Source organism: Vulpes lagopus, chromosome 2, assembly GCF_018345385.1.
Source record: "Vulpes lagopus strain Blue_001 chromosome 2, ASM1834538v1, whole genome shotgun sequence".
NCBI classification, from domain to species: domain Eukaryota; kingdom Metazoa; phylum Chordata; class Mammalia; order Carnivora; family Canidae; genus Vulpes; species Vulpes lagopus.
In genome coordinates this window covers 51,795,189-51,819,979 of record NC_054825.1, presented here as the reverse complement: position 1 = coordinate 51,819,979, position 24,791 = coordinate 51,795,189, and the positions used below count along the sequence as shown (strand labels likewise).

General features: G+C 40.6%; 2 protein-coding genes across 6 annotated transcripts in view; one reads left to right on the top strand and one right to left on the bottom strand.

The window, feature by feature from the left end:
• The window catches only part of HACD3 (3-hydroxyacyl-CoA dehydratase 3), a 39,634-nt gene extending 16,540 nt beyond the window's left edge, over window positions 1-23,094 (top strand). The window contains exons 2-11 of the mRNA XM_041743164.1: window positions 613-655; window positions 2,503-2,576; window positions 3,820-3,984; window positions 5,181-5,232; window positions 7,503-7,613; window positions 14,302-14,429; window positions 16,071-16,183; window positions 17,788-17,894; window positions 18,510-18,641; window positions 21,427-23,094. Of these exons, the coding sequence (XP_041599098.1) occupies window positions 613-655; window positions 2,503-2,576; window positions 3,820-3,984; window positions 5,181-5,232; window positions 7,503-7,613; window positions 14,302-14,429; window positions 16,071-16,183; window positions 17,788-17,894; window positions 18,510-18,641; window positions 21,427-21,503 (1,002 nt within the window). The 3' untranslated portion in view covers window positions 21,504-23,094. The remainder of the gene's footprint in view (window positions 1-612; window positions 656-2,502; window positions 2,577-3,819; window positions 3,985-5,180; window positions 5,233-7,502; window positions 7,614-14,301; window positions 14,430-16,070; window positions 16,184-17,787; window positions 17,895-18,509; window positions 18,642-21,426) is intronic.
• Window positions 23,095-23,530: 436 nt separating this feature from the next.
• Window positions 23,531-24,791, bottom strand: part of INTS14 (integrator complex subunit 14) — a 33,016-nt gene continuing 31,755 nt past the window's right edge. For all 5 annotated transcript variants that reach the window (XM_041743161.1, XM_041743159.1, XM_041743163.1 and 2 more), the window contains one exon: window positions 23,531-24,424. In XM_041743161.1, coding sequence (XP_041599095.1) covers window positions 24,173-24,424 — 252 coding nt within the window. In that variant the 3' untranslated portion in view covers window positions 23,531-24,172. The remainder of the gene's footprint in view (window positions 24,425-24,791) is intronic.

Here is a 24,791-nt window from a genome sequence, read left to right as displayed (position 1 = left end):
TGTTTCCATTTTGAATGGATCCCCTGTAATTGTCAACCCTTCTCTCTACCTACTGGAATGAATTTACTCTTCATGTGCAGTATAGGTTTCACTTCTGGTGAACCTTTCCTCAGCCATCCTATTCTTGTGCTTGCTCTTGTTAACACCTATAACACTAACTGCTTTTTACTACTCTCTTGGTCTTGAGCATATGTTACTTGATACTATTTGGGATCTTCTTACAGGAAATGAGTCATCACCTATTCCACTAGATTTTCTGCCTCCACAGCTCAGGGACTGAGTCTTAGAGATCTGTGTACTCTCCGGAAACACCTCCCATAGCACCTTGTACCATTTGCCATGATCAGAATGGACTGAGTCAGTATCTGATTATTCTGCACAGTTAGAGCAGTTCAGCATTATTCTTACAGATGTCTACAATCTCAGATGGGTACAGACAGACATAGAAAACCCCTGCACTGAGCTGTGCATAAACTAAATATATTTTCTGGGGGAGGCACAGGTAGGGGCTGAGTCCCTAAGGGGGAAGGATGGAGGGGAGTTAGCCCCGGTTTTAATTTCATTTTTCTCCTATTAAAATGCCCTTCTCGCATCCTTGGTCTCTTTTCACAGAATCCTGCCATCAGCATCACTGAAAATGTGCTGCATTTCAAAGGTCAGTATCCGGGCAAATGCTCCCTGCTCTCTACACAGCTAAAGAGGCATGGTGGTGGTTACTTTTTCTTTTTCTTTTTATCTATTTGTTTTATTCCCTTTCTATTGATGCTCACCTCTCTGTTGCTCTTGGGGTAAACTAGATTGTTTTGAAATACATGATTAGAAAAGTCAAAAAACTTATTAGGACTTAGAAGTCCTGCTTTCCTCTTGGAGAAGCAGTAGATAGAGTGAGAAGGAATCCCGGGCTGGAAATCAGGAGATCTGTTTTCTAGCTCTAATTCTGCTATCCTTGGACAACTTACGGACTTCTCTGGACTTAACATGAAGATATTTGGTTATAATCTGTGTTTCTCAAACTTTAGGACCTAGGGACATCTGAGAATATGTCCTTATGATCCTCCTGGGCCATGGACCCTAGTTTGAGAAAACATGTTAAGAATTAAATATGGTCACTTTAAGTGATACTTGGCTAAGCTTGTGTGTCAGTACTTGATTATAAGGTAGCCATTTAGATGATCCAGAATACACATCTTTTTTTTTTAAAGATTATTATAATTGAAACAAAAATTAGAAATTTTCTTAATGAGACTCTTCAGTTCTCTGATGCTACACTTAAACAGGCCAGTTTAAGAAACACGGCTTTCTAGATGATACCTCAAGCCTTTGTAGCTCTGACAGTCTTTGATTCTGTGAATCTGCCTCTGGCTCTGTTCTCCTTGGTAGTCAGCAGGTATGCTGCTGTGCCTGAGAGGGTAGGTCAGATTCCTTGTCACCCAGTGGGGTAGGATTCCCCTTCCTCTCTCTTTGTTCTAGTTCCTTGGAATGTCTTTAGTCAGTGACTGGGGTTATGGGACATTGAGGAGTTTCTGCTTTACTTGAAATCCCATCTACCTTAATATGCTTGCATGAACGCACAGCCTGGCTTTTATATCAGCTTTTCAAGGTGAGAGCAGTTGTGGCAGTGGCTCAGAGCTTTTGGGTGTTAATACATTTGAAAGGAAGTTAAGGGATGAAAGCGTATCTTGCCACTCGGAGATTATGGACTGCTCAACCTTAAGGAATTTCTGGTCTCAGAACAATAGGCACTTGTAGCAAATATTAGGCAAGTTATACCACATGTGGCCGGATGAGGAAATAAACCAAATGATGGACAAGTCAGAGAGAGGAGAAGAGATGCCCAGCAGCCATTGACACCTAGGCATGACACCTGTTTGTTTTGGGGAAAGGAGCCATGTCAAGGCACGAGGATGGTGTAATGGTCCACTCAGGGTCTTTCCTCCCAGATCCATTTGTCCTCTCAGGAATGAGCTGAGGAAATCATATTTCTCTTTTTTGTTTCATTTGAAATGTGTTAAGGGGGAAGTCAGCTTCTTCATTTTCTAAACTTGGTTGGGAGGTGTTAGATTCAGAGCTTTCTTTGAGGCAGTCCAGCATTTCCGTGTGCTCTGCAGCTTTCCTTAGTGGTAGTCAAGATAACATACCCACCTGCTATTTCTGTGCCCTGGAGTCAATGCCAAAGTAAACGTGAAAGTTAAATTTATAGCTCTGTGACCTCTTTGGCTTTGCTTTTGGTATTCTTTTTCCTGCCTATTATTTGTACTGGATATTATCAAAGCCACATTGGGAGATTAAGTAAATGTTCTGGAACTGATCATCAGAAGGACATATGGAGGTGAACTTTTGTCCGGGATCCAGCTTATCTAGCTGTTGAGTGGCTCTGCTCACAAGTCCCTACTCATTTTGGCAGGACCCATTACTGTTTGTATACTTCTGAAAGAACTGCACCAAGCTTTTGGATGGCCTCACTTTGCCAGTTCTCAGTAACCCACATTTCTTTCCTCATAGCTCAGGGACACGGCGCCAAAGGAGACAACGTGTATGAATTTCACTTGGAGTTCTTAGACCTTGTGAAACCAGAGGTATGTTCTTTCTTTTCTCATTTCCCTTTCCATTTTAGGAAATAAATACTAGGAGTTCAGTGAAATATGGGGGGGTTGGGGTTTTGGGGGAAAAAGGATAAAAACCAAAGGAGAATATAGTCCTTTGGTTGGGGACTGAGTCTTGATTTTAGCTGCAGAGGAGTGGGAAAGCCAGAAAGCCTCAGGTGAATCTGGGCTCTGCCTTTCTTAGCAGTGTGAACAAGTCTCTTCACTTTTGTGAGTTAGTTCCCTCATGTTTTAAATGAAGGGTTGGACTAAGAAATCCTTAGGGTCCTTTCTAGCTCTGATATTTTCTGATGTTAATGAAGACAGAGGAGTATGACACTCTTGGAGCAGAGTTACGTGAGGTAGGTAAAGCCCACGCTGGGGGCTTACTTTCATGTGCCTTTGCTTCGGGGGCAGTGGAAATCAGAACAGGTGGAAGCAGAAAGGAATGAGGGAAGTATAAATGACGTTTCCTTTTTCTCAGAGCTCAAGGGAAGCTTCTCTGACAGGAGAAGAGAGAATCTAATAGAAGGTGTATTTCAGTTTCTGGAATTACACTCTTATCTTTGGGGGCTCGAGCAGATTGATCTCTTTGTGCAGGAGATTTTTGTTTTCGCTGGTTTAATAGTCAGCAGTGGTTTAAGGGGTTGAGAACCTGTCGTGGGTCTTGCTTTAGAGGCAAAGGAAGAGGCCCTTTATATATAATATATATATATATATTATAGAAATATAAATTCTTTAGCCTCCAAGAATTTGAGTTTAGTTGGGAGGACACCCTAGGCTGACCCTTGTGTTAGAGTTGTAATGATCCAGCAAGTTCCAGCCTTGAATAGACTTTCCTAAAGGGCTCACCAATGGCAGGGACTGTTGACCATTTGAATTCAGTCTTCTTCATGGGAAGGGCATTTGACAAGCAAGATGCCCTGGAAGAGTGAGTGGATGTCGTGCCTTGCGTGATGCAGACCTGGCCGGAGGTGCATCTAGTTTCTTCTAGGATAACACAACTGTATGCCTTTCTTACTCTGATTTCCTTCTGTGTCATTCCCTGGAGGAATCAGAGACAGTGCCATTCTTACCAGTTCTTTGCTGTACCAGCCCTTGGTCTGGATGTTCTGAGAACAGAGAAGGATGAGGGGAGCCTTCCTTCCGTGGAGCCACATGGGCTTGGTGCAGTTGCAGGGGGAGGAGTCTGGGATGGGAAGGTGGGGCATTCTCACATTCTCATGTTCTCTTCTAGCCGGTTTACAAACTGACCCAGAGGCAGGTAAACATCACAGTACAGAAGAAGGTGAGTCAGTGGTGGGAGAGACTCACTAAGCAGGAGAAGCGCCCACTCTTTTTGGCTCCTGACTTTGATCGCTGGCTGGACGAGTCTGATGCAGAAATGGAGCTCAGAGCCAAGGTCAGTAAGGACCCCAAGGAACCCAAGTGATTGGGATGTTATTTGGGTCCCCTCAGATACCTATCTGGGTCTGATAGAATAGGGACAAAGTTACAAATTCAGTTAAAGACCTGGAAACATGGTTTTATAGAAGTACTGGTAATACGTTTTGTAGACTGTCCCTCAACTGGGATTGTTGAATATGTTTCTCATGATCAGAGAGGGTAATGGGATTTTGGGGAGGAGGACCACAGAGGTTTCATTCCTATTGTGTTCTCTTCCATTTATTTATTCAATCATTTATTTATATCCATATGGACTGATGAATATTTATTTTATAGTTTGAGTTATAACCGCATACTGTATTATTTATTTTGTTGTTCGTGATGTTCTAGCTTTGGCCGTTGGACGCTTTTCCCATTAGTTCTTGTGTCCTTTTTGACAAAGTTCCATCATGTGAGGCTTTTTGGGGGGGGCTTTTTGGGGGGAACCTCCTTAATTTCCAGCACTATAAGCTGCCCCAGGGTTATCTTGTGTATTCCCAGCTCCAGCTGTAGAGTCAGTCTTTCTTCAAGAAGCTGTTCTTTTTATTGGCGAATAGTAGTGGAAGCCAAGATCTGGGCTCTAGCTATTGCTTCTAGACCCTCTCCGGTGACAGCATGAAGAACTATGTGTGCAGACTGGCCCATACATATACCTATACCTGTAAATACAAGTATTTTTATACGTATATATAAACATGCCTATACCTATAAATATTTCTGTATGTATCCATTTGTATCTTTATTGACTTAATGTGAGTTCTTACTGATGTTGAGACATGATTTTAGCTTCCAGAAAAATACTAAAAATCTAGAATTCTTAAAACAGTGATCTATTTCCTGCCCTAAAACTCTATTTTATTTCTGTGACTGTGACAAACCTTCTAGGGGTCTTTTCCGGCTCCAATATTCTAAGACTATCTACTTTGTAGTTTGGAAGCCAGCTGATTGGTTTAATTCTGTGAGCATTGGAGGATGGGCATGCTGTGGTGCTACTGTTACCCAGTAAGTCAGGCTTTTTGGCACCATGAACTAGGACGTTTGCCCCAATGAAGCATGAACACGATTGGAGGAGGTGGCTTTGAGGGTGTCAGGTCACCTATCTAGCATGTGGACTTTTGCAGGCATCTGAGAATTCTAACCTGTATTCTTGGAAAACTTCTGTCCAAATTCTAGGAAGAAGAACGCCTAAATAAACTAAGAATTGAAAGCCAAGGCTCCCCTGAAAGTAAGTTGCTCCTGGTGCTGTGGTTGTTACCAGTTAAGTAACGATAGAGATGGGGGTATGGATGGGTGCCATGTGGTAGGAGAGCTAATACTGTGTACACGAGGTATGAGGAATCCTTAATGTCCAGTGCTTATGCTGTGCATACCCACATCAGAAGCCTCCCTTTTACTGTTTCCCTTCTGTTTGGAGTCTACCATCATTTGAGTGCACCAAAGCTGGTAGAGCAGAATGGAAGAACCATAGTCTCCCGGACTGGCCTAATGTCAGGTGGCAGCAGGCCCTGCAGGTCCTGCATAACATGGAAATACTATGTAGGTCCAAGGCTACACTTTTTCCAGCTTGGTGTTTTTCTCCCAGTTGGGATCTTAAGGGCTGTTTCACAGATAAGTGGGGTTGTCAACCTCAAAAAAATCTATTCCTGTTTCTCTATGTCCGATCACTTATAAGCAAGAAGCTCTGCACGGTGTATTGTCCTCTGGGTGATACAGAGTAAATGCAGCAGCTCTCCATTAACCTGCTGTGTGGAAGCATGGTCGCCAGCCCTTGAGGGGTGGAGCCAATGAATTCATCAGAGCACCTGTTCTCTAAGAGCTTCCATTCCGGGGAGAGGACCATGAAAGTCTGTATAAAATGCATGCTGAAAAGCAAAATAAAAGGCTTTCTTTTGTCCATATGTTTTCAAGTTTTAGTGGCACTTCTGTGGCATGCTGTAGATAAGGAAGGGGAAAGTTTTAGAGTAGTTGTTTTCAAACTATGTCCCCTGGTCCCCAGGGGTTCCCAGGATGCTTAGGAGGGATAGCCAAGCAAGCAGGTCCACTTCAACCAGAATAACTCTGCTTTTGTGTTTTATGTGTTAAGTTCTGAATAAAGTTTGTTTTGAAAAGGAAGCTTCATTGCTTTAGAAAGATTTGAACAACTACTCATTTAGAGGAATATTCCTTTAGAAAAACAAAGGAGGGCAGAAGATTAGTGGAGGTAAAGAATAAAGATTTGAGATTAAAATTAATTTTAAGCTTGAAAATTATTTGAAATTTAAGTTAATTTTGGGGGAATTTAGAAGGATACACTTTAAAACCATGTAAAAATGGTTACATATGGATTTTTGAAATGTTAGATAAATGCTTTCACTGTTTTATCTAAATTCATGATGTTTCCTGATAAAATAAGTTCTTTAGGATGGCGAAGAAAAAGCCTTAGTTAAGTGCTGTGAAAAGTCTGACTCTTTTGGGTCCTTATTACTAGATTGCTTTTGATGGATCACACTATTGAGTGTGGTCATTTGAGTATCAGCCGAGGGGTTATGTGCAAAATATCTGTAGCCTAGGAATAAATATGTAGCAGCAAGTTCTGAACTCCATAGCTCTTCTCTTGAGAATTATCCTTTCCTTTGCCCCACTCCCTGGACTCCACTTGATTCTAAGCTCCTTACTTCTTCCTTAACTCTGTAATTGGCTGTGTCTTCACGAGCCTTAGGCTGCAGATCAAATTAACGTTCCTTATCCTCCTGCCTCTCAATCTGTACTTTGCCTTCTTTGGTCATATCCTCATTCTTCCCGTCTTCCAAAGCCCAGAGCAGGCACCTTGCCATCTCCACTGACCTGCCTGCCTCCCACTTCCCTGGCTCAATATCATTTTCTCACCTTAATGGTTTCACAAGACAGCTACCTGTTCCTCTCTATCTTGTATTACGGCTTTCAGATTGTAAGTTCTTTGAAGGGACATCAAGTCTTAACATCTTTGAATCCCAGGGGTACCCCTCAGGACCTCTCACATTGTAGGTGTGCAGTTGATGCTTGTGGATGCGTATGTGATCAAATGCCAGAATTCTTTTTTCGTTCTATTTCTGTTTCTCTGAGTTAGTTTGCCATACGTGAACTTCAAAAAAATTGCAAGAACAATTAAACTAGTTTATATGAAAATGACAAGAGCAGGAGCTAAGTAGCTTTATTTGCCTTCTTCATTGCGTCCTAAGATGGCCATGCTTTGCCAGAAGTAGTTTTTCTTTTTTCTCCTTGGATTTATTATGTCTGTACATTCAAGCCATGAGGAGAAGGACTGGTAAAGACATACCTTGGAATGCGGTGTCTATGACTTTACGACTTTCTCTTTGGGCTTAGGAGCGCAGGCTGGTGCAGATCTGGGCCAGGTATCTGTTTGGGAGCTCAGGGCACCCAGTGCAAGAGAGGGGTGCAGTCATCCAGGTCTGCCCCACTCCCTGCTCCTGCTGCAGCTCTGCTTGTAATAGTTTCTTATCTTGCTTTGCTTTTCAGCTCTTACAAGCTTGAAGAAAGGATATCTGTTCATGTATAACCTCGTGCAGTTCTTGGGATTCTCCTGGATCTTTGTCAACATGACCGTGCGGTTCTTTATTTTGGGAAAAGGCAAGCACAAAATTTCAACACAAACTTTCCTTTTGCCAGTAGTTTAGCCTACTATCCACCGACGGTATCAATAATACTCTACCTTAATAATAATAATAATAACCCCCCACGTTTGTGTGGCAACTTCCATGTCTCTGATTTCCCCTGGCCTTGTGAAACAAGCTGACTGGAGATTGTGTCCACTTAGCAAGTGAGGGAACAGGCTAAGAAATTGTCCCCATTCATACAGCTGGCCAGAGGTGCCTCTTGGGCTGCGTTCCTTTCTCTGTTCATGACATGGCAGTTCATTTATAACCAAATAAACTTATATGGTATTTATGGTGCCAAAGTTAATGCAAGTCCAAAAGGGATCTCAAAAAACAAAAACAAAAGGGATCTCACCCTTTGGGGACCTAAGTAGATTTTCAAAGGGGCTATTAACTTGTACATTTAACAAATTCGGGCAAAAAGTAAATGGCAATGGAAAATTTTTGAGAATGTGATCTAAAGTATTCTGAAATTGTATTGTGAACAACAAATAGGTAATAAAATTTGGAGTAGGAAAGGGTAATGGGAGAGCACTTTCTGTCTGATAGAAAGAATGATAATTAAAATGATGTAGCATGAGTATAAGAAGAGAATAGCCAATAGAGCAGATAAGGTAGTCCAAAAATAGCTCTTAAATTTTATATATATACATATAAAATGTAAATAAATATATATGTACATTATATATATATATCAGTTATATGTACGATATAAAAGGAATCATGAATCAGTGGAAATGGAAATAGCCAATACATTTTTATTGGGTGGGAATTCTTTTTTTTTTTTTTTAAGTATTTATTTATTCATTCATGAGCCACAGAGAGAGAGACAGAGACACAAACCGAGGTTAGAAGCAGGCTCCATGCAGGGAGCTCGACGTGGGACTCAATCCTGGGTCTCCAGGATCACGCCCTGGGCTGAAGGTGGCGCCAAACCGCTGAGCCACCCGGGCTGCCCTTGGATGGGAATTCTAATAATGTTTCCAGGGAAAATTGGTTAGGTTTGGGTGCATGAGGGAGGCAAGGAATCTGACTCTTTTCCTCACATTGTATACAAAAGTAAATTCCCCTAGAGGATTTAAGAGTCTATGTCAAAGATTTAAAACATAACAGAAAATCGAGTAAATGTTTATAAAAATTTCATGTTGGGGCAGCCCAGGTGGGTCAGTGGTTTAGTGCCGCCTTCAGCCCAGGGCGTGATCCTGGAGACCCAGGATCGAGTCCCATGGCAGGCTCCCTGCATGGGGCCTGCTTTTCTCTCTGCCTGTGTCTCTCTCATGAATAAATAAATAAAATCTTAAAAAAAAAAATCTCATGTGGAAGGTTAGGGCTTTTTTTTTTCTTAAGATTTTGTTTATTTATTCATGAGAGAGACACAGGCAGAGGGAGAAGCAGGCTCCCCACAGGGAGCTCAATGTGGGACTTGATCCTGGACTTCAGGATCACGCCCTGAGCTGAAGGCAGATGCTCAACCACTGAGCCACCCAGGTGTCCCAGAAGGTTATTACTTTCTAAGGTAAAAAAGGAGAAATCATAAAGAAAATAGGTTAATATATTTGACTACATAAAATATCTAAATTCCTATATATCTAAAAATACCTCAGCTAAGATAACACTAAAGATTAAAAGTATATTGAGGTTAGTAGCATGGGGATGAGGGTTGGTAGAAAATTGCAACAAATACTAACAAAGGTTGATTACCTGTAAAGAGTTTGTTACAAATTGATTTTAAAATGTATAGACTCTATGGAATAGATAAACAGAAGTCAGGTGCAGGCAGTTCCCAAGAGGGAAACTCTTTAATATACAGAAAAATGCTTAACTCAATAATGATGAAGGAAATAAAAATCAGATTTTTATTTGTCAGTTTTGCAAAGTTAAAGCAGTACCTAATTCAAGAAGACATATGCTAAAATAGACACACTGGTGGTCACTGGGAGGGTATAGAAGTACAATGACTCTTGGAAAATCATTTGGCAAAGCGTTTCAAGACACTGAACTGTTCGTCACTGATATCCTTGAAATTATAGTAACTGAAACTACAAAAAAAAGCTTTTTAAAAAACATACACATTTTGGCATTACTTATATTAGTGACAAGTTAGAAACTACCTAGATGCCCATCAGTGAGGGATTACTTTAGCATATTCGCTCAGTGGAATGTTGTGAAGCAGATATAAAGTACTTAAAGAGTTCATATAACATGGAGAAATACGATAGGCTAAAAAATAATATATCAATTTGTTCTTCCAGTTTCATCATATCATAAAAAGGGGAAAAAAAACTGAACCAATACATGTAAAAAGAGTGAAAAGAATTCATCATTCGAAAATGGTTTGGATGTGGGTAATTTAGAAATTGGTCCATATTTTGTACAAGAAATAGGAAAAATAGAAGTATAATTGAAAATACAAGCTCTGTTTAAAAAAAGAAAAATGTCCTATAGTCTATTTTATCTTTAGTCCTAAATTTTCCCATCTGAGGTTTGTAGTAAGTGAATTGTCGGTAGCTCTAGAGTCATTTCAAAGAAGTACATGTCATTTGTCCAGCCTTCTTAATGGCCTAGAATTCTGCAAAGCACCAGTGGCAGGCTAGTGAAGAACTTCTCAAATGCCTAGTGTCTACAGATGAGTTACTTAAAAAAAGAAGGCAAATCTCCAACCTGTGGTTCTTATTACTGTGGATTGATCACAAGTTCCATGGAATGAATAGGGACACGCAAATACCTGATAATTTCATTTAACGTTGTTAAATTGATTCTCTGTGTACCTGTGCACATGTGACCAAAGGTCTACAGATGATTTACTTAAAAAAAGAAGGCAAGTCTCCAACCTGTTGTTCTTATTACTGTGGATTGATCACAAGTTCCATGGAATGAATAGGAACACGCAAATACCAGATAATTTCATTTAACGTTGTTAGATTGATTCTCCGTGTACCTGTGCAAGCCTGCAGGCCATTAGGTGATCTGGTCCCAAAGCTCCTAAGTTATCTGGGTCATGTGTTTAAGCTGCTTGGATTTGTAATTTCTATTTTGGCTCTCAGCCCCTTACTAACCACCTTCTGGAATGGAGCTGCTGGTTTAATTCTTCCCTTACCAGTCCTCAGAAGACGTGATAAGGACCTGGCACCCGGTGCCTTGCACCCAGTTTGCCATTTGCAGTATTTCCCTTTTGAATGAAGGATGTTGGTAAATGGCAAATTCCACACATAGACTTCGTTTTTCATGTAAACATGTACTTGCTAAACTTCTTGCTGAGGAAACACTAGCAAACTCTTGGGCTTGTCTAGAAACTCTTGTTTGAGCTTACCAAGGTCTCTCAAGGAATACTAAGAGCCCAGGCGCTCTAATTTTATTTTTTAAAAAGATTGTTCCTGGGGCACCTGAGTGGCTCAGTGGTTGAGCATCTGCCTTTGGCTCAAGGCATAATCCCAGGGTCCTAGGATCCAGTCCTGCATCGGGCTCTCCGCAGGGAGCCTGTACCTCCCTTTCCCTCTACCTATGTCTCTGCCTCTCCCTCTGTGTCTCTCATGAGTAGATAGATAAGATTTAACAAAAATTAAATAAAAAAAAATTTTCCAATTATAAAAATGTGTTAAAAATACAATGTGTTAATTACAGAAAAATCAGAAAACAAAGACTTAAATAAACACTCTACTGTAATCCCATCTATGAGAGCAACAGATCCTTGGCACCTTGGTGTATATCCTTCCAACCCACAAAGCTTTCTCAGGAGCAAGGAACAATTCCTGATATGGAATTGTGAGATTAAATGGGAGATCGTTTTTAAGGATTTCCATGTATACTGTCCAGACAGAGTATACTGTATTATACTACCACATTATAGTATCTCTCCTCCCATTGACATATGAGTGCCTTTTACTGCTTAAAACAGTTTTTTTGTTTTCAAATTATAAAAGTAAACATGGTGATTTAAGCTAATTTGGAAAGAGGGGGAAACCAGGGTAGAGGTGTGGGGGGAGAGAAGAGGAGGTGAATAAGCCATTGTCCATCACTATTAATATAGCCATACATTTCCTTTTAGTTTTTCTCCTGCAGTTAGAAATTATTATTATTATTATTTAAAGATTTTATTTATTTATTCATGAGAGACACACAGAGAGAGAGGCAGAGACACTGGCAGAGGGAGAAGCAGGCTCCATGCAGGAAGCCCGATGCGGGACTCGATCCCGGGTCTCCAGGATCATGCCCTGGGCCGAAGGCAGTGCTAAACCACTGAGCCACCCTGACTGACCTTTTTTTTTTTTTTTTTTTTTCCGACTGACCTTTTTTTTTTTTTAAGATTTAGAAATTATAATCCTACTGTGTGTGTCCACAATTTTCTGTCTGGTTTTAAAAGCAAAATTATAAGCATTTTGTTAATAAAATTCTTTGTAATTATCATTTGAGAAATTCAGCATCTATGCCTGAATCTCATGAGACAGGGATGTAAACTCCTAGCAAATCCACGAGATCTAATTTTTGTTCAGCACATGCCAAATCTTAAGTCACAGCTTTGTGTTTTCCCAACGGGAGGTCTTCATTTTTCAAAGATTTATCTGAGGAGAAATGACACACACCTTAATGTGAATCCCCTTAAAATGGACACCAGAATTTCATTGATAATGTTGACAAAAAGATTTGGTTGGGATTTTATCTTGAAATGGGAGATTTAAAATTGAGAGAATAAGTTGTTTTTATCTTATATGTAGCAAAATCTAAGTTGCCATTGTAATTTTGCATTAATTTTCCAAAGAAAAGAATTAATTCATCTAATTCTGAACTAAATTACTGTTGGAATTTTTCTGTCAAAATAAATGATAACACTATAAACCGTTCTTCATTTCGCATTTGACTTTGTAGCAGGATAGTAGAGCAGATCATTTTTGCAAAAATATTTAGAGGGCTTCTTTAAGTTTTTTTTGCAAGGGCCTCTTTTATTCAACTGATGTTTAAACCAGACCTTCTGGGGACTCCTACAAATGTCATCTTTGTTGGTCACTGGCCTAACTGTGCCAGGTCCTTGGGGCCAGTCCTTGTATTTCATAGGCAGGGAGCCAAGAATCCTAAACCTTGTGCACGGTGAAGGCAGGCCAAAAGATTGTCCTGCCTGCAATATCAATAGTACCTTGGTTGAGAAACATGGCAAGAAGAATGTAGGAGTGCAGAGTGCCAAGTAAGGATGAGTATGAAAAGTAAAGGATTTTATTTTATGGTCCGCTCACAGCTGATACTGCAATCGCTGATGGTCCTATAAGCAATAATTGTCATTTAAAATCATTACATAATATTCCATGAAGTAGCTCTACTGTAGTTTACTCCAACTTTCTATATGCTTAGGTATTCAGACAAACACTACTTTAATATACTTGGGAAAAATGCTTCGGAGAAAGACTTTGTTCCTGAGAAACTTTTGTGGATTTTTTTTTTTTTCATTTTAGATTTTGTAGTTAGGATAGATTCTTAAAATAAGAGTTATTAAGATGAAATATGGGGGATCCCTGGGTGGCACAGTGGTTTGGCGCTTGCCTTTGGCCCAGGGCGCGATCCTGGAGACCCGGGATCGAATCCCACATCAGGCTCCCGGTGCATGGAGCCTGCTTCTCCCTCTGCCTATGTCTCTGCCTCTCTCTCTCTCTCTCTGTGACTATCATAAATAAATAAAAATTAAAAAAAAAAAAAAGAAAGTTTTATTCACTACTTTTAGACCTCTGTGTTTATTTATGATTGTACAATTTTGAGATTTTCATAGGCTAGATTGCATTCAGTATATGTGCTATAGTTTAATTTTGAATCCAGTGAGATAATGGATCTGACCAGACTAATCTCCGGCCTGTTACATTGGCTTTTCAGTTTATAGTAACTGAAGGAAGTCTAGGTATGCTTTCTTTTCCTTGCCTTTTATTTATTTTTATTTATTTATTTTTAAGATTTTATTTATTCATGAGAACACACACAGAGAGAGAGAGAGAGGCAGAGACACAGGCAGAGGGAGAAGCAGGCTCTATGCAGGGAGCCCGACGCGGGACTTGATCCCAGGTCTCCAGGATCACGCCCTGGGCTGAAGGCAGCGCTAAACAGCTGAGCCACCGGGGCTGCCCTTTCTTTGCCTTTTTTTTTTTTTTTAATTTTATTTATTTATGATAGGCACACAGTGAGAGAGAGAAGCAGAGACATAGGCAGAGGGAGAAGCAGGCTCCATGCACCGGGAGCCCGACGTGGGATTCGATCCCGGGTCTCCAGGATCGCGCCCTGGGCCAAAGGCAGGCGCCAAACCGCTGCGCCACCCAGGGATCCCTCTTTGCCTTTTAAAATGAGAAGGACATAAGGGTTTATGTGTTAACTTTCTAATAACTAATAGAGTTCACTATTCATGACCTCACAGGCTTGTTCCCACCGGCTTAGTTTGGAGAGTAAACTTGAGTCTGACTGGCTGTTTATTATACTTATCTTTAAATTCCTTCCATGCAAGGAGGTATCTAGTTTGAGAAATAATTCTGTTAGAATTTGCTACTTGACTTACGCTTTATTTTTGTTTTGGGTTTTTTTTTTTTTTTACTTACCCTTTTAAAAAAATATTTGAATTCAGCTTGCCAACATATAGTATAACACCCAGTGCTCATCCCATCGTGACTTACCCTTAATGTATCTTTGTCCCATAGAGTCCTTCTATGACACATTCCACACCTTGGCCGACATGATGTATTTCTGCCAGATGCTGTCAGTTGTGGAAACTATCAATGCAGCAATTGGCGTCACTAAGTCACCAGTGATCCCTTGTCTTATCCAGGTACTGAACAGTTGACCTCAGATGTCAGTATTTAGTAGGTATGCTGTAATTAGCTGAGAAGTCTCAATGCATAAAAATCTCTCTTTGCACAGGAGTAGCATGGTTTTCTCTGAACAAGGAGGAAAACTCAAAGCCCAGGGATATTTTCCAAAGTAGACTTTTACCATTTCCAGTCTGGTTGGTTTGTTTATAACATCTTAAAATCACAAAGTTATAAAAAGGCTTTAAGATGAGGGGAACCTGATTCTCAAGCAGAAGCAGAAAAACTTACCCACAATCTTTTCAGGTAGAGATGTGCTTGGTCTGCTCCCAGCTTGAGTAGGTGAAGGCAGTGCAATCCTAGGAGCTCTTTGCACTTTGGGCTTTCTTCCATATATGCAGGGGACTCTTTTGACTGATATGGGGATTCCCCCCTCCCTCAATACATCTGTATTTTCTAGTATTTGGAAGATTGCTATCAGGAACAGGGCATCAAAGTCTTTTAACTTCCTTGCCCTATTTCCTCACCATGAGATTATATATTATTAAATCCCACCTACCCAGACTCAGGGGGAAACAGGTGATTGCTGGTTAGTCTCTTCTGGAGTATTCTTTCTATAGTTCTACACTTCTCTGGTACATCAGCTTTGGCATTCTGATAGTATCAATGACATGGGTAAAGGGTGATTGTAACCCTTGTTACTCCTGGGTTCTCTGTTCTTGGATAGAGAGGCTGTTTTGTTCAGTCTAAAAAATCAAAGAGGATAAGTGAGTGACCCACTCATGTGGAATAGTATTTTTTGTAGATCAAAGGGTAGTGCAGGTAAGCATGAGGCTAGAATTTCTAGGGTGGAGTGGAAGGGAGGGGTTCAGTATCATCACAGCGCACGGCTCCGGGGAGTGCCATTCATGTAGAATGCAGCGTGAGCCAAGCCTCCTGGTGTTGGACAGCACCACATGTGCCAACATGGATGCGTCTTGGAAGCATAACAACAGTAAGAAACAAGTCACAGAATAATACGATCTATTTCAGAAAGTTTAAAAACAGAGTGAAAAAAAACCAGGCAAGAGTGAAACAGGATACTATTTAGAACTACGTACATAAGCAGTAAACCTATAAAGGGAAGCAATGGAATGGAATGGTTAACACGAGATAGTAGTTACTTATGGGTGACTGCCACACTGGTAACGCTCTGGATCTAAACTTGGGGTCTGCAGACACAAGTGGGCTTCTGGCAGCGTTCTTTAAACTGCATCTGAATGTGTGTGAGCATTTTTGAAAATACGCTATTTGTGATGATATATTTACACACATATACACAGTCTATTCAGAAAGACGGCTTTGGGTACTTTAACTTGCTCCAAAACTGGAGCAGAAGCTTAACTAGCTGAGCTCAGCCTTTTTCTTTTCTTTTTAAAAAGATTTTGTTACTTTTTAATTTTTTAAGTAATCTCTACCCCCCCCCCCCCCCAATGTGGGGCTTGAATTCACAACCCTGAGATCAGGAGTTGCCTGCTCCACCGACTGAGCCAGCTAGGCAGCCCTCAGTTTTTTTCTATTTACCTTGAATTTAGAGGCACTAGGTTTTAGGTAATGCATTTATATAGTTTTTGTAGAATATATATTTAAACTTTTTCCTCTCTTGTGGATTCTTTTAATAGCTTCTTGGAAGAAATTTCATTTTGTTTATCATCTTTGGCACCATGGAAGAAATGCAAAACAAAGCTGTGGTTTTCTTTGTGTTTTATTCGTGGAGTGCAGTTGAAGTTTTCAGGTGGGTAGAAATGCCAGCTTGGTAGTTTGAATGCTTCTCCCTCTTCTGGAGCAGCTCTTTTCTGGAGGGAGTTTTATTTGGAGTCTCATTTGGTTTGAGATTAAGGTTCCGTGAGTGGAGACCCCTGCTGCATCTGTGTGCTCTGCAAAGATGAGGCATTTTTTTGTTTTGTTTCTAAAGATTTTATTTGAGAGAATAGAGGGGCCACAAGGAGGGGGAGGTGGCGGGAGAGGGAGAGGGAGAAGGAGGCTCCCCGCAGAGCAGGGAGTCTGATGTGGGGCTTGATCTCAGGACCCCAGGATTATGACCTGAGCTGATCGCAGATACCTAACCGACTGAGCCACCCAGGCGCCTGAGCCACGTTTTTTGTTTTGTTTTGTTTTGTTTTTAAAGCAGTCATTAGATCATAGATGGTACCAGCCTGGGCATTGGCGAGCAGAGGGAGGGAGTCAAGAGATGCAGAGAAAGGAAAGACCCATCTTACCCTTCAGGATCATGCTGTTTTGTTGGAAAGAGGACTCATCCACATGGGAAAATTTTGAAAGGGGAAGAAATGTGGAGAGAGTAGGCAGGTTAGATGGAACCAGTGAAGACCAGCCTACTAGAAGGAATGATGGAAATATATCTTTTACTACAAGATTACTGAAGTTTGAATCAACCCCTTATCTGAATCTGCCATTCTCAGTCATCAGTAGGAGAAATATCTTTAACAACAACAACAACGAAAATATCTAATTAAAAGTAGAGGTATATTTTTCTCTACCCGACCATACATATTCCATTTCTTTTTTGGTCAGGTGGAACAAGGGTTTTGCAGACTGACTCCTCAACTCTGGGTTTAGAGATATTTTGGCAACGTTAATAGTTGAGAGGGAGAAGAGGCGGGAGCAGCCCTAGATTGTGTCTCAACTGTGCTCTGAATAGTATCCCGTATACCCTCTAATCTACTAATACAGAGGTGAAAGAGATTATAAAAACTTAATATTAACTCTGGGAAGAAAAATTTCTTTTTTGTGTTACCTCTTTTTTAAAAAGAGTGTATCTACTTCTAGGTTAGGAGTCTTTTGTATACTTTAATTTTGATTTTTTTTTTTTTTTTATTTTTAAGTGGGAGAAGGGCAGAAGGGAGGAGAGAGAATCTTAAGCAGACTCCACACTCAATCTCATGACCCTGAGATCATAACCTGAGCTAAAATCAAGAGTGACACTTAACCAACTGAGCTACCCAAGGGCCCCATATACTTTGATGACCTTCCTTTATCCAGAGATAAATTATCAAGGTGTCTGTCATCCTTACCTACTTAGAACATAAATCAGAACTTAAAAAGCAAAGAGCTTTTGAACATTCATTCCATATACTGAACTATTCCAAAGACGGTTCCTTTACGACCTAAACTTAGTCTGCCATCAAAGAGAGTTCACATCCACTGAAAATTGGGAGAAGAATGTGATGGGAGTTTGTGAGTAGACAGCCCGGGACTGTAATTCTGTTCTGAAGAAGCCGTGTGTGGCTCATTGTGAAATTAGTCTTCTTGAATGATGCTCTAGGGTTGCATTGAGGACCTGAAGTAGCTTTTCACATCTGAATTCCTTATTTTCAATAGGTACCCATTCTACATGCTTTCCTGCATTGACATGGATTGGAAGGTGCTCACATGGCTTCGTTACACTGTGTGGATCCCCCTGTATCCTCTAGGATGTTTGGCAGAAGGTACTTTCTGTTCAGCACTAGGTTTTATAAGCTTGGTTCCAAAGGATAGCTGAGCTGATAGGCCAAAGCTTGCTTCCTTCCTCTGCCAGCCTTAGTCGGATATACGGGTGTTAGACTTAAGAATTTCTTTCTGTGGCTTCCTTCCATAAAACTCCTGGTACTCCGACTATTCCAGGGAAATAGCTCATTTTTGTAAGGTTTGGAAGCTGGGTGTTCATGTATTGCATGCTTCCTATTTATATGGTATTTAGAGTTTTCCAAAGCAGGTTCTCACAATGACTTCGTTTTATTCTAACAAACACCTAGTGAGTGAGGCAGGTAGGGATTTTTCTCTCCCATTTTATAGAATAGAAAACCATAAGCTCAGTGCTATCAAAATGGATGTTACAAACAAACAAACAAAATGGATGTTCCTCCTTCATCTTGTCAGCTTGGAGGCTCATCTTTTGTAAAAACTAGGGAGAGAAATGAAACAGGTACCAAGAGGGAGGAAGCATTTTCAGCACAGCCGGAACCGAAACTAGGGTGGGGTGGGGCGCGGGTGGTTAGAAGCTTCTCTCACTAGATGGTACTGTATTTCATTTGCTTCTGACAAGTTCTTGTTTCTGCTTTCAGCTGTCTCAGTGATCCAGTCAATTCCAGTATTCAACGAAACAGGAAGGTTCAGTTTCACATTGCCATATCCGGTGAAAATCAAAGTTAGATTTTCCTTTTTTCTTCAGATTTATCTTATAATATTATTTTTAGGTAAGTATTGGCTTTTCCCTGTTACTTCTTAGAGGATAGAGTTAAATGACTCAAAGTTTTCAAAGCCTTTATTAGGATTGTTATTTCCAGAAGAGTAGTATAGAGGTAAAAAATATTATTTTGTAAAACAAACCCATGAGGAGAATATGCTATGTATTTCTTCCAAATCACCAGTGGGTGAGTTTATATTCTTGGCATGCTCTCGGTCACTGGGAATGTACCATATCTCATGTTTAAAACAATGTAAGAAGCTCTTTAGAAGTAGATTAAGAAGCATATTTTAATTTCACTAATTTTATGACACATTGCTTATCTAAAGTGTTCAGAGGTTATTGTATAATACCACTGGCAGCAAAGAAGGAAGAAGGCAGCCAAGGCCTCTGAGCAGCCAAGAGATGTCATAAAGCTTCCATCTAATAATAAGGCCCCCCCTGCTGCTCATGTAAAACCTGCTTATATGTTAAGTTACTTTGATATAAAATCTCAGATCTTTGCCTTAATTCCTAAAAACTAAGAACTAAAAGAAGTAAACCTAATTATTGCAAATATGAGAAATTTAAAAGCCTTCCTGACCATAAGGACTGTTTTAGATGAAGTTCTAATGCATTTAATATAATTTACATATTTCTCTCTGTTTTAGTTCATAGAAATCTTAAGGTAGCCCTAATTAAGTAGGACTGTCTGGTCTTCTAGCAACAGGCTATGACAACAGATAGTATGTTAGTTATCTACTGCTGTGGTAACAAATTACCCCAAAACTTAGCAGCTTAAGACAATGAACACTTATTATCGCATATGGCTTCTGAGGGTCAGAAAGCAGCCTAGCTGGGTGGCTCAGAGTCCCTCCTGAGGTCTCTGTCAGGGGCTGCGGTTTCTGCAATCTTGACTGGGATTGGAAGATCTGCTCCAAGCTCACTCATGGAACTGTGAACAGGAGGCTTCAGTTTCTTGCCACAGTACTTCTCCATGTGGCTGCTCGGGATATAGCTTCCCGCAGAGCAAATGGTTTGAGGGCCAGAAGCCACACTCTTCATTTTTTGCCTTTAAAAAAAATGTATTTTTTTGTAGAAATATATTTGACATAAAATTGTGTAAATTTAAGGTATACGTGTTGATTTGGTTCATCGATATATTGTAATGATTACCATTGTAGACATGATTTGCACCTTTATCAGGTCCATACTGCCTTCTATCCCCTCATCTCAGAAGTGACATATCACCACTTTTGCCATATACTGTTGGTTACACAGTCCTACCTGGTACAGTATGGGAGGGGATACACAAGGGTAGGAGATACAGGAGGTAGGATCACTGGGGACCATCTGGCTAGCTGCCCCAGTGAGAGGAAGACCATGGAAAGTATATCCAAGAAACTCAGTGGTCTTGATCATTTAGGACTGGGGGACAAGAGACCCACACCCTTAGGAGCCCCTTAGGGTACCAGCACATGGCAAAGCACAAGTTAAATACTATACATTATGGGTATAGATCATCTGCCAAAGGTTGGTTGGTTGGTTATTTATTTATTTATTTATTTATTTGCTAAAGGTGAAATTTTATTCAATTTCTCCTTTTCTATTTCAGAAAGGGTTTATTTCAGAAAGATTTCTAACCAGAAAATGCTAAAATGTTTGGCTCTTGAAGGGAGTATGCTTCAGTTTGGAAAATGCACTTATTAAAAGAGTTCTTTACCTCTATTACTGGATAAAGCTAGTGTTACTGCAACTAGGCTCCATGAGGTGTGCATACTGAATGTGTTCAAGAGGAATAAGTGTATTGGAAGGACCCTTAAAATACTTTACTAGAAAAGTTAGGGTAATATTTTAATGTGCATTAACCCTAGTGCCTTTTCTTCATTTTGTATACTCCAGTTTACAAGGATTGTATATTCATATTGCTTTTGACCACAATGTAGTTTTTCTTATTCTTTAGAATGAAATAAATTTCAAATTTGTGTAATTTAGAAGTACACTCAGAAGTACACTCAGTTACATTAGCATATAGATCAAAGTGCTTTTGTAAACATAACATTCTCTCATTAGTAAGCCTGTAAATTGTGTTGTTAACCTTCTTGTACAATGAGGAAACTGAGGTGGGGCTAAGCCGCAGAACTTGTTAGTGGTCAAGTAGGATTAAAAGTTTTTTCTGAAAAGAAAAAAAAAAAAGTTTTTTCTGACTCTGAAATCCTGCAATTTTTCTAATTTACTTCCTAGAAAAGTGTTTTATACCTTTAAGACTGTTGCTTAATACAGGTTATTGTGTAGCCTTGAATCAAAAATTGGGTTGTTTTTATTCAGATTTATATATTTCATTTAATGTAAATCTTAACCTTGAAAGAAAGAACAAAGGAAAACTGAACTCTTATTAATGAGATGTTTAGAAGTGAAGTATACTGATGTCTGTAGCTTACAGTGAGATACATTAAAAATGAGATGGCAATGGGTAGGTGATAAAGTGAATATAATAAAAAAAGTGTAGATCTAAGTGTTGGTTTACTGTACACTATGATTGAAAATTTTCATATTAGAATACGGGAGAAGAGGAAATAGTAAACCCCCTGGGGACAAAGTGAGTGGTCTCTAGTGCACTGACGATAACTTGTTCAGAGTTACAATTCCTGAGCACCCTGCGGTAGTAAGCACAGTGCTGTGGGGATAAGGATAAGCAGCCATCTGGAGATAGTCCCTGCCCCAGAAGCTTCTGGTTATAAACATAGACCAAGATGCCCTCGGTCTTTTCCCTTGGTCCCTCATTGTCTCTCTTTTTTTTTTTTTTTCTTTTTCAGGGTTGTACATAAATTTCCGTCACCTTTACAAACAGCGCAGGCGGCGCTTTGGACAAAAAAAGAAAAAGATCCACTGAAAAGAGAGATTTAGATGATTTCTTGCCAGTTTGAGCCTAATCTATAATTCTTACAGTTTTACCTTCTTGTACTGATGTAAAAGTTTTTTTAAAGTTAAATGATTAAATTCTCAGTGAGGCTATATATATATTATCCTTTTCTCCAGTAACATTCCTGAATATCTGTATTATCTTAGTGTAATACTTGCATGACATGGATTCCTGATACCTGATGACAGGTTTGTTCTTTTGTGTTCCATTAATGACAGCAAAAGACTCACTCAGCCCTACCCCCATGTACTCCTTGTCCTGTCGCTGTCACATGGGCCAGAGATCTTTCTTCAGTGCCCTAACCCTACCAGGTACTGGCCATTCTCATAGCTGGGATTTGTTCATTTCAGCGGTTGCTTGTGATAAAAACAAGCACTGTTGCCTGTGAAAGTGATTCAGGCAGGACCTTACACATTCTGTACCCAAGAGGTGACTTGTGAAGTGGGGTGGCCTTGATTTTTTTTGAAAATCAAGTTTGACTTCGGCACTGATAAAACATTTCTGAGTCTGAGTGGGGCCAGAGAACACAGATTACTTCTGATCATCTTTTGGCTTCTAACACCACCTGATAGGACAGGGCTTACCTGTGTGCACACTGAGGAGGCACAGAATGGGGAGAAACCAGTCAGAACCTTGGGAACACCATGATCACCTACTTCATTCCGAGCTAAGTCAGAACTATTTTCAACACTAAAGATGGAACATTAGTTTAGAAAACCGTGAGATTCTAAGAGTTCCAAACCCAAGTGGGCTACAGGGTGTCCGAAGGGTCCACCTGGTAGGTAGTAACAGCTGCTGGCAGTGCAGCCTGTAGCAACCTGGGAGCGGATGAAACACACCTACAAGACAGTCGTGAAACAGTTTTCTTCCTTCCTCTGCCTTGGCTGAGTCCATTTACTTGTATACCTGTCAGAGTGACGGGCGGAACGGACCGCAAAAACCCCTGCCTTTGTTCTGTTGTTTCACTCATCTGCTCTCAGAGAGTGAAATCAGAGTAAGAACTCTGGCTGGAGGAGCTTAACAAAGCTTCCTGGCGGGAAACCCACCAACAGAGAAACTGAAAGGTCGACATTGTAAAGTTTTTCCATTGTCAAAAACATTGTTTGCTCTACTACATTCCAAGTAAAATATGTGTTAGAAGTGATGCTTGTATAAAAGAATTTAAGAGCACGAGAGCTTTCTGTTCTGCTATTCCTATTGTCCTCGGGGGAAAGGAGACTCCGTGAGTTGTGCTCTTTCTCTGGGCCCGACATGGGAATGTGGGTTTGACCTAAAAACATCTGACTAGCACAGGTTGGCTGTTTTTTTTCTTTTTTTTTTTTTACGAGTTCATTGCACTGACGGGTATTTTGCATGTCTGTAACTTCTGTCAACATTTGTTTGTGTTAACTTCTGTTCTTTCAACTGACTTTGTTTACTTGGCCAGATCAGCTTTGCAGCACATGCTGCATCTTTGTGGCAGAGTCCTGTACTCTTAGTGATTGTTCTAAACTTCTTTATTGCTGTCTGAGAAAGCAAAAGATTGTGTATTTCTATTAAACATTTACAATCAAAATCCTAATAGCTTGTGTTTACAGATCATTTAGTCTGAGAGGTTGTCAAGCTGTCAATGAGAAAGTCCTTTGTTCAGACAAAATAGTAGATAGCCTGGTGAAATGTTGAACTCAGCATGTTAAAGGGTTGCTTCAGTTGAGGCCAGGAAATCCAGAGTGATCTGAAAAGCACTGATGACGGAAAACTCGGAGAAGTTACGTGACTTGCCAACGTTACGAAGCTAGCTAATGGATTGGTACCGAAGCTAGCTAATGGATTGGTACCGTTTCCACTTGGGTGGAGCCTGGCGCAGACAGAGTCCTAACCAGAAACAGGGATGTCCGCATGGAACCCAAGGAACTCAGGATTTACGAATCTGGCCACTTAGGAAGCTGAAATTACATTTAGATGATAGGACAGGCTGAAAGGCAAGGACCCATTAGTTTCCCAGGGAATCTGTTTTATAGAAAATGAAGTATTTTATTTTCATCAAAAAACAGAACAAAACTTGAAGCAACAGGAATCATTTTACACATTTCTGGTTGCTGTTGAAAAGTCTGTATGTCAAGACATACCAAAAGCACCAAAGGGTTATTACCATCAAGGTTTTGCCCGAGTTCTAAGGTTCTGAAACTTGATAGTGTTGGGCTTGTACTTAGCAAATCCCAGACGATTTGGGCTGCTCATTCCAAGGACACAAGTGGGAAAATATCCAAGTGGTTGGGAGAGGAGAGTGAGAAGAGCCTTTCAGGAAGCCAGAGAACCCTCGCTGATTAGGTTTCCTGAGAAGTGGGGAGAGCTCTGTGCTCATCAGTCTTTTAAGTTTCTCAGGAGATGTGCTCATCATGAGAGCAACAGTGGATTTCTGGGCTTAAAGACTCAGCCCCAGAAAGCATAGGTCAAAGCCCAAGCAGCCAAACACCCTTTCAGAACCCTCCTCAGGTTCGAGCAGTCACTGAAACTCAGAAGCCAGTACTTCTGAGGCAGCCTCGGAGGGTCTTTAGGTGGTTTTTACAGAGGTGAACGAATTGGAAAGTTTTTACCCCCAAGTCATTTTCACCTGTCATGAAAAAAAGGTTCCCATAGTCAGGTTCCCATAGTCAGCGTCACATCCTTTCAGCGCTGCTCCCAGAGAAGTCTGTGTGCAACGGTGTGATGTTGTGCTCATAGCCGGCATACTCGGAGGTGCCGGTACTGGCCAGCTTGAGCTGCTGCGCGGCATGGGTCAGCTGGAATGCGGCGTCTGGGTGCGCTGTGTCGGGCAGCAGCGTGCACTCCCTTTCCAACATGTCAGCCACCCCTTTTAGCAGATCCAGGAAACCAAATGCCAGGGCAGCCTTTCGTAAACGGTTTAGCTCCTGAAACAAGATTGAAAACCCCCACCAATGTTTACGAAATGCATTTTCCTTATCGCATACTTACCAAGTGCTCTCAACTCAGTAAGTTTTTCTGGATCCCCTAACTTAAGTGAGCATTTTTATAGGAGAATAAATGCTTGTAGAGATGCCAGTAACAAGAGTGTGATGACACGATGGGAGTTCCTCTACAGGTGATCAGAAAGCTGGCTGGCTGAGACACAGGTGGTCATCACCACAGCTGATAAGCACTTACACCAAACACGAGACACTTTGCACACATTTCATTCACTCATAACTCTCAAGTGAACGACTTTTCCTGTTACTCAGGCATGGAAAAGGCGAGTCCCAAACCTCAGGGGCTCTGAAC